The 13,973-nt window shown below is 45.7% G+C and overlaps 1 protein-coding gene across 1 annotated transcript; it reads right to left on the bottom strand.

Annotated features, from left to right (window-relative positions):
• Positions 1-6,606: 6,606 nt before the first annotated feature.
• LOC108934161 (protein sprouty homolog 4-like) lies at positions 6,607-9,842 on the bottom strand. The gene is made up of 2 exons (XM_029251337.1): positions 9,623-9,842; positions 6,607-7,600 (listed from the first exon to the last, which is right to left on the bottom strand). Exon 2 carries the CDS (start codon positions 7,568-7,570, stop codon positions 6,638-6,640), a length of 933 nt encoding a protein of 310 aa, XP_029107170.1. The 5' UTR covers positions 7,571-7,600; positions 9,623-9,842; the 3' UTR covers positions 6,607-6,637.
• Positions 9,843-13,973: the final 4,131 nt, after the last annotated feature.

The raw sequence follows: 13,973 nt of genomic DNA on the forward strand, positions 1-13,973 counted from the left end.
GCTCCTGTCTCACAGCACTTGGGTGGTGTGAGAGGACGTGGGTTCAATCCCTGCTCAGCTGATGTGGAGTTTGCATGTTCTCCTTGTGTCTGTGTGGGTTTCCTCTGGGTGCTCTGGTTTCCTCCCACACTCCAAAGACATGCTGTTCAGGTTCACCCATAGTGTGTGAGTGATACACAGAGAGAGTGTGTGTGTTCCACTGATGTATGGATGAGTGATCCAGTGTAAGTAGTGTATCTAGCAGTGTAAGTCACCGCGGTGAATAAGGTGTGTGGGCTCATAACACTACATAGAGTTTGTTGGAAGTTGCTTTGAACAAAAGTGTCTGCTAAATAAATAAATGTAAGTATATAGGGCAAAACTATATATACACACAGACAGTATAGACCTCAGCATATATCTTATTTTGTCCTCCAGCAGGTACAATTGTCCTCAGGAGGAGTGCAGTGAAAAGTGTTTCTAGGCAGAAATCTATCTAATCTCTTAAACCTGACATGATCCACACGTCCACTCCCTCTCACACTGGTGGCCTTTGGAACGCCTAATCTGCCTTCAAGATATTCCCCAACGGCACAGGATTCGAATTACCGCTCCGGCCGAACACTATGTTCCCTAGCCTCTGCCTTTACGCTCTGGTGGCATTCACCTGCTCGGTGCGATCTTGAAATTTTCCATTCCCTCGTTGAGCTCTTTGAAGCGTTTATGTTTCTTGCCTTCTGTGACTTCCTACCACTGAAAGTTGTGTAAGTCATATTTTGTTGTCCATCACGTCTGCTCTCTGGCTTTCTTGGTAAGCTTGGGAGTTTTCTTGTACTTCTCTAAGACCAGCTCTCCAGCACTTGTTTGGCGACTCCAGCTGAATACGAAAACCCCGAGCTCCAGCCACTTTTTCATTTCCTCCACCTGTGCTTTCATGCTGCCCTCCAGCTCATGGGGTAACCAGCCAACTGGGCTTCGTGTTTTCATTGTCCTGCTCATGGTGCGTCTCTGTCACCAAAGACTACTTTTTGTGTGGTTTGAGCCCCTTGGAAGGGGCCCCAGAATCCAGTCAACCTTGAAGATTGTTATTCTCATAATTTCTTTTTATTGCTCCCAAAAAAGCAAAATAAGATTGAAAATTGCCTCCAACTGCATCAACCATTGGATAGTGATGGAAGTGAAGAAGGATCTTCTTCTTCCTCCCTTGATCCACCTCCATTAGCTGCTTCATTTTTTTCTATTAGAGTAGGATTTTCTGGCTTCTTCAGTACTGAAGATCTAGATGTTTGCAGAATCTCTCTCTGTCTCTTTGCTGGAAAACTTTCCTAAACCTCCTACAGACTCCCTCAGCTCAGCTGAGATGAAACACGACTTCTGTCTCTTCTGTAATGTAGATGAAACCCAAGGTTCCTTCCCCATCCTCACCTTTTTCTCCATTTCTCTTCTTCCGTCACATGTCCATCCACACATCGTCTTTGACTGAATGACTGACCTCAGCCTCAACCTAAAGCCTTATACGTACTTTATCTAGTGGCTGGATCATCTGCTTTGTAGGGTCTCCCAAGTTGCCAGAACATAAAGTGATATTCTAGACTCCAGACAGCAGTTAAAAAATCAATACAGCCGTGACAAGTGTTTATTTCTGCCTTCCTGAGATTCCTCCACTGATTTATATTACAATTAGACACGATACTAAATACATAAAAAGCATGGTATTTCATTCTAAATTTAATTTTTGAAAACGATTCCAGGTAATTGCTCTTAACACCTGTAAGAACGTTTTAACAACTGCAACATTGTATTTACCTAAAACTTAGCAAACGGCTTCACTGGTGTAAGAATCTTACACTTTTGGTTTACACACACTTGCTGAAGCCGCTTGTCCCAAGCGGGGTCGCGGCGAGCCGGAGCCTAACCCGGCAACACGGGGCGTAAGGCAGGAGGGGGAGGGGACGCACCCAGGACGGGACGCCAGTCCGTCACAAGGCTCCCCAAGCGGGACTCGAACCCCAGACCCGCCAGAGAGCAGGACCCGGCCAAACCCGCTGCACCACCGCACCCCCAGGTACTTTTGGTTTAATTATCAGAAAAAAATGATCGTTTTGCAACACATTACTGTTGACTTCTCTGAAAGACATTTGCGCTATTGGTTTTTGCATTCCACCAGAAAGTAATCCAAGACCAGGAAGGGCAATCGGCACAACAGCCGTGTTGAAAAACGTGTCGGTGTGCGTGAAGGAGCCAACGGCATGACAGACGTGTCTGATAATCAGACAAGATCTCTCAGATCTCACCTGCGTTCACAGGTTAGCCCCAGCGCCATAGGCAATGGCGGAAGGCCTCCCTCCCCCTTGGGAGGAAATGAGCTCACTTGCTCACTCATCGCCCGGTGTGCAAGTATGGATGGATCCAAAATGTTGGCTTGCCTGCAGGGGACAAATGCAGGTGGGCCCAGGACTCGGGGGGGGGGGGGGAGGGGAGGGGTCTGGAATGTTCTTGTGTGAGACATAAAACAAGTTCCCTTGCTCCCAAAGGCATTCAGTCTCCTTCACACTCTCGTACACACACACACACACACACACACACACACACACACACACACACACACACACACACACACACACACACAAGCGCATTCCTACCCATATATCTGTCCTCCTTTCCTTTGACTGTGTTTATCATCAGCAGAATAATCACCTGCCTCAAAAAGCCAGTTTTATACTGTTTTATATCCAAACATAGGGGGAGAATTTATTTCAAAGAGTTTTCCACTTTGCACAGCGATAACTGATGTTCCACTCCGACTTCTAAGACGAGTGTACAGTTACAGCTTGCCGGAGACTTTCTGACATCTGAGAATTTCTCGAGGAAGGAAATTTCCCACTTATTATGCGTGTTTTATCTCCATTTTGTTTCCATAAAAATGTCTGGTCAAGTCCCCTCGCTGGCTCAGAGGGAGTGCGGTGTACCATAGTTTCATGCTTAGATAATAGCGCCCAGTCAGAGATGAGGTGGCTTCAGAAATATAATTAAGTGCAATTTTGAAAACCAACAAATGTTCCTCTTTCAAGTGAAGGAAAGGTTTTGCGTATCCTCCGGCAAAGGGTCCAAGAGCGAATTTAACGAGTCCGTTAAAAAAAAAAAAATCTGTCCGCGTTACACGAACAGTAAAACACCTCGCATCCAAATCACAAGAGTCGTCACGGTAACCTCCGTCTCGCATGCTACGCGGATGAGACTGGACCGGCTCGGGTCCCGCCCCCCCGTAAGGCCGCTCCCATTCATACCTGTGTGGGGGGGGAAGAAAGGATTGCCCATCAGCGGACGATCAGTTATTCTTCAGATGGCATCGATACGGGGAGACCGTCGGCACGTTATAAGAGGCTATTTGAGGGCAACGGCCTACGTGGAGCTGAACGTGGCTGTCGGGAGGAGGACTGGTTCGGGATGTTGTGAATGTGAGAAAAAGGAGAAACTCATCCAGGGCGCTAATGTTGTCAAACTGAAAATAATTAAAGCTGCCCACATCTTTCTCCTCCATAAGCTATATGTGCATATTAAAATACATCTGGATCTAGATATGCTACTTCAATATTAAAACAGCTCTAGAATTTAATTTAGGGGGTTCGAAAGAAACATTTCTTGCCGAGACATACTTCCAGATCGCTCAAACCGAAGGGCAAAAAAGACATCACATCACATATAATATTTAATAATATATATTTCTAATTTTAATGTACATTCCTTTTGACATAAGATTTTATACTTTTCTTCACAAACAACCAAAGTAGGCATCTAAAATAAATACTATATAAAATAGAACTTCAAAATAAATATATATATATATGGAAGTGTTAAATCGAGAAAAAATATAGCATATAATTTTTGTACAATGAACTTGCAAAGGAAAAGAAAGAATATTAATACAAGCATTTGAAAAGGTCATTTTAAGCATGGTAACCGCTGATGCCAACAAGGATCTGAAAGCCCCCAATGTACCACAAAGAGGATTACTCACAGCATTTTGAACAGAGCATTAATATTTGGGAGTTAATATTTCATAAAAGGCAAATGCTTCCTCCTCGGGAAACAACAGAGATATAAATGTACAAAGGAAGCGTTTGCAGCTAAGGGCATCTCCTCTGTCACGGCGAGGGCAAAGGGTCGCTGACGGAATAGGTGAAGAGAACGGGACCGTTTCCTCCGGAGGCCCACTTTATAAGCCTTCAGCTTCAACGAATCTGCGCAACGCAGCTGTATTCCGTAAATCACGGCACGAGGGCTGGCATTTGTCAGACAACTGTGGGAAAACATGACAGCGATTACAAATCCGTTGATCCGAGTGGGCTGAAACTGTATTTTTCTAGCAGTTTCTGTGGATCTACAGTTTCAGTGGCGCGGAGGAAGCGGGAATTAGCTTCGCCTCTTTCAAGGTAATGAGGCATGAGCAACATCAACAAAGAGGTATTTTTATTACCCAGCACACACTTTCACTAAAGCGAGTGTTGTTTGTACACTACGCTCTTCCCCTCGCCAAACTTGCAGCCTTGCCAAAAATATTTTTGTACTGTAATTATACTGTGTCATGCAACTTTACAGTACATTTCAGCTATTTTGAAAATTTAGGAATGGGAAATGCAGACAAAATACGTACACCTGCATAGGTATTTTTTATGTAAATGCAGCACTTTTTTTTTTCCCCCGCAAGGTACAGTATTTCCCTCGCTGCTTTGGCTTCTACCCTAAGGATGAAATGCAAAGAGCTACTGGAAAATATTATTGCCTCGCACATTCAAGACAAAAAAGTCCCGCCACACCTTCATCTCCATCCCACGCACTTCCATGTCTTTTGCTTTGCGAAATGCCACAAATAAAAACATCGGCACAATAACCCAGTAGAGGAATTGGGGGGGGCATGAAAGCAAAAACTCAGACTAGTTGGCAGGGCTGTGGGGGGAATACAGAAAGACAGGTTTTCTTTGCAAAATTGAATCCTCGAACAAAAAAAAAAAAAAAAAAAATTAAAAAACACTGTACCTTTAAGAGAGTCTGACCAATTGCCAAGTGCATAAAAAAATCCTCATAATAAAAAAAAAAATAAAAAAAAAAAACCTTTACAAAGGGGCGCATCATATAATCCTTTGGCTGGAGCCATGGAATATACAAATCACTGAAAGACTTTCTGTGGAGGGAAAAAAAAGAAAAAAATATAAATATATATATATTTACAATAAAAGACATGGACACAGCTCAGCAGCAGCATATATATTCGGTCACGCTCAGCAAAGACAGCGATCGTGTGGTGAAGGCATAAGATGTGATTGCAATGCCTAATGTGAAGCCAACAGCTCATCCTCATACTTAATACTGTGCTTTTATCCTTTGTTAGGGTTTTCTTGCCCAATGCACGTTGCACGGGAGGGAGGGCTTACTGAAACCCCGAACCGCCGCCCCTTTCAACCGCCCATTTCCGTTTTATGAATGAACATTTTTGAAGGAGCTTGCCTCATAGCTTAAAACATCAGCTAACCCTTTGGCAACTGCTTTTATTATGTCCAGGCTGGAGGAAAGTTTGCTTGTGGCGCCAAGTGTCACGGAACGAGGGCCGAGGGCACCCTCTTCGCCACATCCGCGCTCGATCTTAAAGGGAGGATTAAATGAGATATTCCCTGAGGAGGCGTCCCTACATCATACTCACAGCTACATCCAGGTTTGCTGGATATTATGACAAGGCCATTTGTGGGAATTTATGTTCAAAATAACATGTCGGTGTCAGCTGAGGAATGGCTTTTCCTAGAGGTTCCCAACGTGTAACCGGGGTCGACGGGTTCCAGAGCACCCTTGCTGCGCACCCCTATACTTCAGGCCATAGCAATCTGAATTTTTATTTTACTACATCACATCGAACCATTCCTTCTACTTGGGTTGAGTTGAAAAGCCTTACAATCTCTGGCTGGCATCATAAAACTTTTTTTAAATGAGGTTCAGTTCTTCCCATTGTAAAAACAAACAAAAAAAAAGCTAAATTTTCTATTTATGATGGCTGCAGTGTCATCATGAGCAAGGACTGCTCTAGTTAAAGGAAGGGGTGGGAGCCACCGAATAATCAATGAGCCGCTCCTTTTCCTTTACATCACATCAGGTGATTTTGATCGACGGAGCAGCTCGGGTTTCCTTTTCATCACTCAGAAAATGTCACCCATCTATTTATAGAGACTCAGAGGAAACGTATTGGTTTAGATTACAGACGTTTTTTCCCCCCTCTGACTTATTCAAAAAAGAAGAAAAAAAAAATAATCAAGCTATGCATTCTGAACATAAATGAGGAGACAGACGTGAGACAGGAGGGCTCATGCCTGTCAGTTATAAAATACCATGGAAGAAAAAATTAACCCAGAGGATAACTTGTGCCTATAACCATTGATAGTTCTGCCTTCCACCAGTCCGTCCTTGAGCGGGTGCGATGACAACGCCACGCTAAGTAGGGGACGCAATTTAACCCTTTTTAAGTACCATTTCTTCCGATCTGTCCACAAGCATGAGAAAGAGATCCCTGCAGGTCCTCCTCCTCAAGGGAGATGGAAACCGAGAGCGAAGAACCACTCCAGAGATTGCGCACAGGTGCGACTGGGGGGTTGGGGGAGTGTCGGTGACAGCATCAGGAAGTCTGTACCCCCAGCTCACTCCCTTTTCCCTCCAAACATTTGACGGTCTGCGAGTTCTTGCAGCGACAGCCCGGACGCCGGGCGCCATCGTAGCACCTCTGGGAGAGCTTGGCACAGCCTGCGGCCGGCAGGTAGCAGAGCAGACAGGGCAGCACCAGGGAGAGGGCGCCCATGAAGGTCCAACGGGCACAGCGGTTGGACGGCCCACACGAGCAAGGCCGGTCGGCGCAAGAGCCCTCCTCGTCCTCTTCGTCGGTGCAGTGGTAAAACACACCCTTGACCAGGCACATGCAAGTAGCCGCATCCACCAAGCTCTGGGCGGAGCACAGGCACTCCTGGTTGCACACCCAGCAGGAGGGCAGCGTCCGGGGAAGGGTGCACTCCGTGCACCGGCACTTCCCGCACGTCTCGCACGGGAGCACATGCGCCTTCGCTGCAGCTGAGCACTTTGGGTCCGCAGGCTCGTAGTTGAGGATCTTGGGCTGGAAGCCAGAGGCCCCCGCGAAGCCGGAGCGCGCCTCCGCCGCTGGGGCCGGGGCGGCGTGGTCCAGCAACCTCTGCTCCGAGGAAGCGCTTCCGCTGCTGCTGCTGCCCACGGAGCCAGGACGTCCGCCAAAAGCGATCCAGGGGTGCGTGACGTCATGCGGGTGTCCCCTGGAGGGGTGAGAGGCCCCGAGAGAGGCTTCGTGGAGCCCCCTGGTGAACTTCTGGCTGGCCGGTGGCTGCAGCACTACAGCGGGGCTGTCGATGTAGTCGTTCTCCACACGGGAGGACTTCATGCGGTCGATGGGGAAGATGGCGAGGGGGTGCTGCAGCCTTCCGTAGGGGACACGGGCGTCCAGCAGGGGCTGCACCACAACAGAGGAGGACACTCCAGGAATGTGGTGGGGAACCCGAGACTCCATCGCTAGGTCTTTGTCCTTCATGTACCACAAGGAAGTTCACATCTATCAACCCTGCAGACATACAATTTAAGTGGTTACACTTGATGTTCCAGAGCCAGACCCACGGCATTGCTCAAGACTAAAGCCTGAAAACATTTCCGCAAAATTCTGCTCGTGACAGCAATAAAAAAAAAAAATATTTAAAGTAATGCCAACACATGCGTAATACACACATAAGAGTTGCACATTTTAAAAGTAATCAAAGCAAATTATTTAAAACATGAAACGACACTGAAGGTTTTCGCTTCTACGAATGTTGTCAAGTTACACAGCCAGCATTGTGTTCGCTGGAATTCTGTAGAGGGAACTGCAAAAATTACAGCTTCGCAACTGAGTATTTTTCCTCCTTTAATTATTATTTGTACCATCTTTCGCAACTTCATCACCTTCCACTATTATTCTTTTACAAATTGCTAACGATTTTTATTAATTTAACTGACACTCCAAGGCAACTTACAACGTTAAGCTATCTGCAATTTACCCATGATTTATATAGGGGGGTAATTTTACATGAGCAGTTTAGAATTAGTACCTTTCTCACCCGGACTTCAGATAGAGGTGGGATTCGAACCTATAACCGTTGGGTTCGAAAGTAGCACCTCTAATCCACTGTAGTACCAGCTGTCTTTGACATACAAAGGAACCACTTTAGAGATCAGAGGGTTTATTAGCATTTGCACCGCTAATAGTTTTGGACATCAAACAAAATGGAAAATAAATCGCAAATAGTTATTAATAACACGAATAAATACAGGCCGCTTCGTAGGGGTGAAATTAACAGCTTTTCTTTCCATTTTCGAGGCATTAATTTGGCTGATACTTTTCTCTAGCGACTTCTGTTCAGGTACCGACAACATTGTCTCTATACAGCTGGGTCATTTTTTACTGGAGTAACTCAGAGTACTATCAAATCTCAGAAAAACTAAGAGGAATGTTTTTAGGAATTGTCGATATTCTGGTAAAGTTTTTTGCAGCTACTTATTATACTTGTGTTATGTGATGAACATTGGTTCATATGGTGAAGAAAACTAACCGTACCGTACGGGTCACACGTCTGCAGCTTTGTCTTTTTCTCCTAATGATGTAATGAACAAACTGTATTTTCTGTGAGACGTACGTCGCTTTGGAGAAAAGGACCTGCTAGATGAATAAATGCATCTATAGCTGTACTACAACTCGATGATGGGAGTCGAACCTGCAGCCTTTGGGTCCAAAAGCAGCTCGATCCACTGCGCTGCCCCCCCGCTTTGATGTATTTTAAACCACGACGGAGCCTTTGAAGAGCAATCTGCGCCACATTCAGTCATTTATTACTCGGACGCTTACATTTTCCCACCTAGGAATTATTAGGAATGATGGTTGACTGTCGCTTATGCTTCGGGACGACGGAAAGCAGAGCGACGATGGTGCCGCGCGCGCGCCGCCGACGCACAGCGCGCTCCGTCCGTCAGCCGCGTCCACAGACTGAGCGCAGCTGCGTTAATCCCAACAGCACGTTTCTAAAACGCGATACTGGAATAATCTGGAATCGCAGGATGATGGGGTGGGTGGGAAGCCGAGGCATCGGTCGGCGCTGGCCGGCGGGTTACGGTTTAGGAGCTGCGCGTCCCCGGTGTAACGCGCTTTTCCTCCGCCGCTCCACCATTGCGCTGGTAATAGCGGCCACACGAGACCTTAGGCTTAGTTTCTCCTTCGTCTTCTTCTTCTTCAAAAAATCCAAACAACACCAAGACCAAACGTGGAAATGTCACTGCAGCCGTCGCCTCTCTACCCGTCTCCAGCACACGCACGCACGCACGCGCGCGCACAGTCTCGTGTGTTTAAACATTGACCAAAACACGCAGATCACCGAGGAAGAGAGCGTCGCGGAAAGACCTGTGCGGTGCTGTGCGCGCGGACACGCAAACGCGTACCCCGATTTACGAACCCGAAATAAAAGCTCAGGTGTCCGACGGCGACGTCGAATCATGTACCGCGAGGTGCTACACAAACACTGATCATCATCATGCTCTTACATATCATAGTGACACTTACTCGGTGTGTGTAGCAGCCCATGTCCCGACACGTTTACTGTGTGTGTATTCCAGAGGTGTAATCCAGGTTTATTAATAATGATTTTTTTAAAAAAAAAAAAAAAGCCCACAGGCACGAGCGTCTGAGAACTGCGCTGCACTCCGGACACTGACTGCTTAAAACGCTGCTCCAACTGCTTGGGAAAATGGCTTTTTTTATGAATGGGAGGGCGAAAGACGTACTGCGCAGATTCTCCCGACAGGCTCTTTTTTTTTTTCTTTTTTTTTTTGTGAATGGGGAGGGCGTACAGTTTCAGCGCGCAAGTGCGGGGGCCGCACTTTATGAATGGGGAGGACGCCTCTTTGCGCTGCGCATGCGCGGTGCCCCGAACTTCTGAATGGAGGAAGTGGGAGCTTTCGGTCACGGGGGACGCGGTGGGGGTGGGGGGTTCTGTGGAGGCGGGGGGGTGATATACACGAGTCAACCCACGCTACTTACTGATTTATTAATACACACGAACCATTATTTGTCCCAAGTAAGACTCCGCTGACCCGGGACTGTGCGCTAATTCCCGAGTGTGTAACGCCACGTTCATGAATTATAATAATTATGGTCAGAAAATCGGCCGTCGCCTCTTGGAGCCGGATAGAACATGATCATCATCACGTCATGTCAATAAAACATGCAGATTCTGTCGAGCCGTGTGTGTGTGTGTTCGTTCCCATGGACATAAAAGACGAAGAGTCATTTTTGCCTTAATATTTCATCGCTGAATCCAAATGAACGTGCGCGTTATACTGTGTTATATAACAGGGTGAAACGCGGTACATCTCCGCGTCATTCCACACCACGGGAACGAAATCAGTCCATTTATGGATTAACATGTGGCCTCGGGGTTTGCGAAACGTTTTCCTACATGCATAAGAAAGGGAGTCATAAGTGAAAAGATTAAAATGGTAAAACAGTCAGTTCACCGGTTTCATTAATACTGCCAATGACTTTATATAATATTATAGGATTATTATTGCAGTATGTATTGTTAGGTGTTGTAGGACGGCTGGTACCTTAGTTAGTGGTTAGAGCTTTTGCTTTTTAGCCCCAAAAGTTACAGGTTCAAATCCAATTTCTTGATCTAGTACCCTTTAGTAAGGTACTTACCCTAAATTACTCTATTTAAATGGGTAAGTCAATATAAATAGCTTAACAGTGTAAGTCACTTTGGAGGAAAGTTATTGAGTAACTGCACAAATTAATTTCTATGTGTTCCCCAGTCTACTGCAATAGTAGTCAGGCTTCTTAAAATGTACCTACTCTTCAATTTTTTTCTTGGAGATGTTAAAGAAGATCTCATCTTTGTATTGACACCTGGATTATATGGGATGATCAGTCAAAGTCCCTTTTGTGCTGTGCAGTAGAGAAAGCAAACAGGTTGAATGTCAGCAGCACTGATGGGTTTGCGAAGGGACAGGATGTAATAACCATCTGTAACACAACAACAGAGAGGAAATGATGGTGAATTTCCCTTTTTAACACGTAACAATCTGGCCACCCGCCCCCTGCTGCAATCATGGTAGGAATGCTGTCTCTATCAAGGGGCAGCGGTCGCTAACACAAAGTCGTAGTCTCATGATCCTTCTGATGTGCAAGATAAAGGCAGATTTACTCTTTGTAGGTTTACATACTTGTTACATATTACCTCTAGCTGTTTATTCATTTATGTCTACGTATATAATGACATTGAAAAAAAAATAAACCAAGTAATGAAATGATGACAGCAGGGCTTTTCATGGACACTTATTTATCCCGTTAAAATGTGCAAACCTGGTTTAAATGTAACGTCTTCTGAAAATGGCTTCATAACATCTTAGAATCTTTTTGCAAATATTTTTAAAGAGATACAGTTGTACACAAGGGGTACATCATTAGTGTGCCTTCCAAAGCCTGTGATTTTTTTTTTTTTTCATTTTATGCCCTTACCTCCAGCACGCTGTGCAGTTCATTACTTCACTTCCATACTTAACAGCGAGGCAGATTTTTATATTTTTTCAAATGTTTCGTGGTGGTTTGTCGCACTGTGTTGTTCATATCTATTCATTTAGCTAACCTTTTCCCCCAAAGTAACTTTCCAAGTTAATCTGCCTAAAATTATTTATCCATTTATACAGCTGGGTAACTTTGCTGGAGCATTTTTACCCTGAATACATTGCTCTAAAGTACTACAGCCAGAGGGGGGACTCAAACCTATGACTTCTGGGTCTAAAGGCAGTCACTCAAGATGCTATGCCATCAGCGATTTAGACTGCTGCACTTCTACTTCTGAAGTTCTTAACCTTTTCTAGGCCGCAGACCCCTTTACAAATCTGACGAAAGCTAAGGTCCATGCCAAGATAAAAAAAAACCCATAAATAAATTCAGAGGAAATATTGCCCTGAATTTACTTCAGTGAAATTCGATTACCTTCACAGAGAATTATGTCATTGTAATAGTATATGTCGTAGTAATAGCCCAGTGATATTTTTCACTTTTATTTAGTTAAGTGCTATTTTCAAAGTGAGCCTATACTTCACAGACCCCCTGGAGCCCACGCATGGACCCCTTCAAGTTAAGGACCCCTTTTCTGCTTGTATGTTATCTGCAACATCCTTGTCTTCACCAAGCTGATGTGCTTTGTCATCTGTAAGTACTACTGTATGTTCTGCAATTTGTAAGTGTCATAACTGTGTTAATGTCAGTGCTAATTTGGGGGGGGTGTCAGTCATATCCTGCACAGATCTGTCACCCTTCAGTATGAAAACCCCCAGCCTGAATCCCTGTTCACGCTGTAGTACACTTGATCAAGATACTTACCCTGAACCGATGGTAAGAAAACCATGCTGCATAAATGGGTAAACATTCCCTTTTTAATATTGTGTATCAAATTTGACAAAGGCATTAGGTAAATTAACGTTAGGAATAGTCGAAAAACAAATAGCAATCTAATAATATGTAACATATTATTGTATTCAATATGCGTGGGGTATAACATCTTGTCCTGCATGTCATGAATGTTCAATACATAATAATATGGTCTTTTGATTTAAACAGCAAGGGGGTGCGGTGGTGCAGTGGTGCAGTGGGTTGGACCGGGTCCTGCTCTTTAGTGGGTCTGGGGTTCGAGTCCTGCTTGGGGTGCCTTGCGATGGACTGGCATCCCGTCCTGGCTGTGTCCCCTCCCCCTCCCAGCCTTCCGCCCTGCGTTGCCGGGTTAGGCTCCGGTTCCCCGCGACCCCGTATGGGACAAGCGGTTCAGAAAAATTTAAACAGCTGTTTGTTGCTGCCAACTCAGTGAGAGCCTTGAATCTCGTGCGATCTTGTCATGCTATAATATGTATAAAAAGTGAGAACACTGAGTTAACTGCATAAGGGAAGAGCTTGTATTTTATTGAGGGTTAATGCTGTGCAAGTGGAAATGGGATTAGCTGTTAGGAAAACACAGGCTCCCAGGGTGGGAACCGTCCTTTAGGATAAGAGGGAGCTTTAGCTGTTGGTTTGGTTTACAGTCTGACTGGTTCCCTTCTGGCCCCCAGGTATTTTTTCGCACCATTCACAGCGACAATACGCGGCCTGCCTTTGTGCAGGCGGGCGTCACGGTGATGTTCGTATTTATGCAGCCCCCTCGCAGCTGTCTCTCTGACACGGACCAGGCCGGCGACTTTCAGCTGCACCCCGAATGGGCCGAAGCTGCTTGTTTTCCCAGTGTTGCCTTGGAAGCAAACTCATGTAAAATGGCTCGACTCCCATTCCCGTTCCAGAATGAAAAACTGCAAGGAGGACGTGCGACGATGGGGTTTCTTGATACAGATCCAGCGCAAGAAAAGCTGCACTGTGCAGAGGTGCAAACCTCGCATGCTTGAAAAATCACTATAGGGAACATGCGCTGCAAATGCGGTACCTCTTCCGACGTCATACGCGAAATCTGAACGGCGGAATACTGTAACAGAGCGTCGATGTGTATACGTGACCGTCCTGGCTTGGATAGTGATGCATGCAGCAGAAATCCCTGCTGAGTAAAGAAGATCTTAAACCGGGAGCTTGGTAGTTCTTCAAATATTGACTTCCCGGGAAGCAGAAAGAGGGGTTTTCAAAGTTTGTCCGAAGGTGTGTTTTGTGTACATTTTCTGTTCTGTTTCTGTGTAGGGTGGGTGGGGTGGGGTGGGGGGGGCATGTGTGTTTTGGGAGGCAGTGTATCGAGAGGTCTTTCTTAGTGGGGGAGGGGGGTGAATCGTGAGGAGCAACGGCGTAAACCTAAATGCGCGTTTTACGGATCGCGATACGAACGATATCCACAGTAGAAACCCGCGTCAAACCCACGCGTCACCGTGATTTATTTGGC

Source organism: Scleropages formosus, chromosome 4, assembly GCF_900964775.1.
Source record: "Scleropages formosus chromosome 4, fSclFor1.1, whole genome shotgun sequence".
Lineage (NCBI taxonomy): Eukaryota > Metazoa > Chordata > Actinopteri > Osteoglossiformes > Osteoglossidae > Scleropages > Scleropages formosus.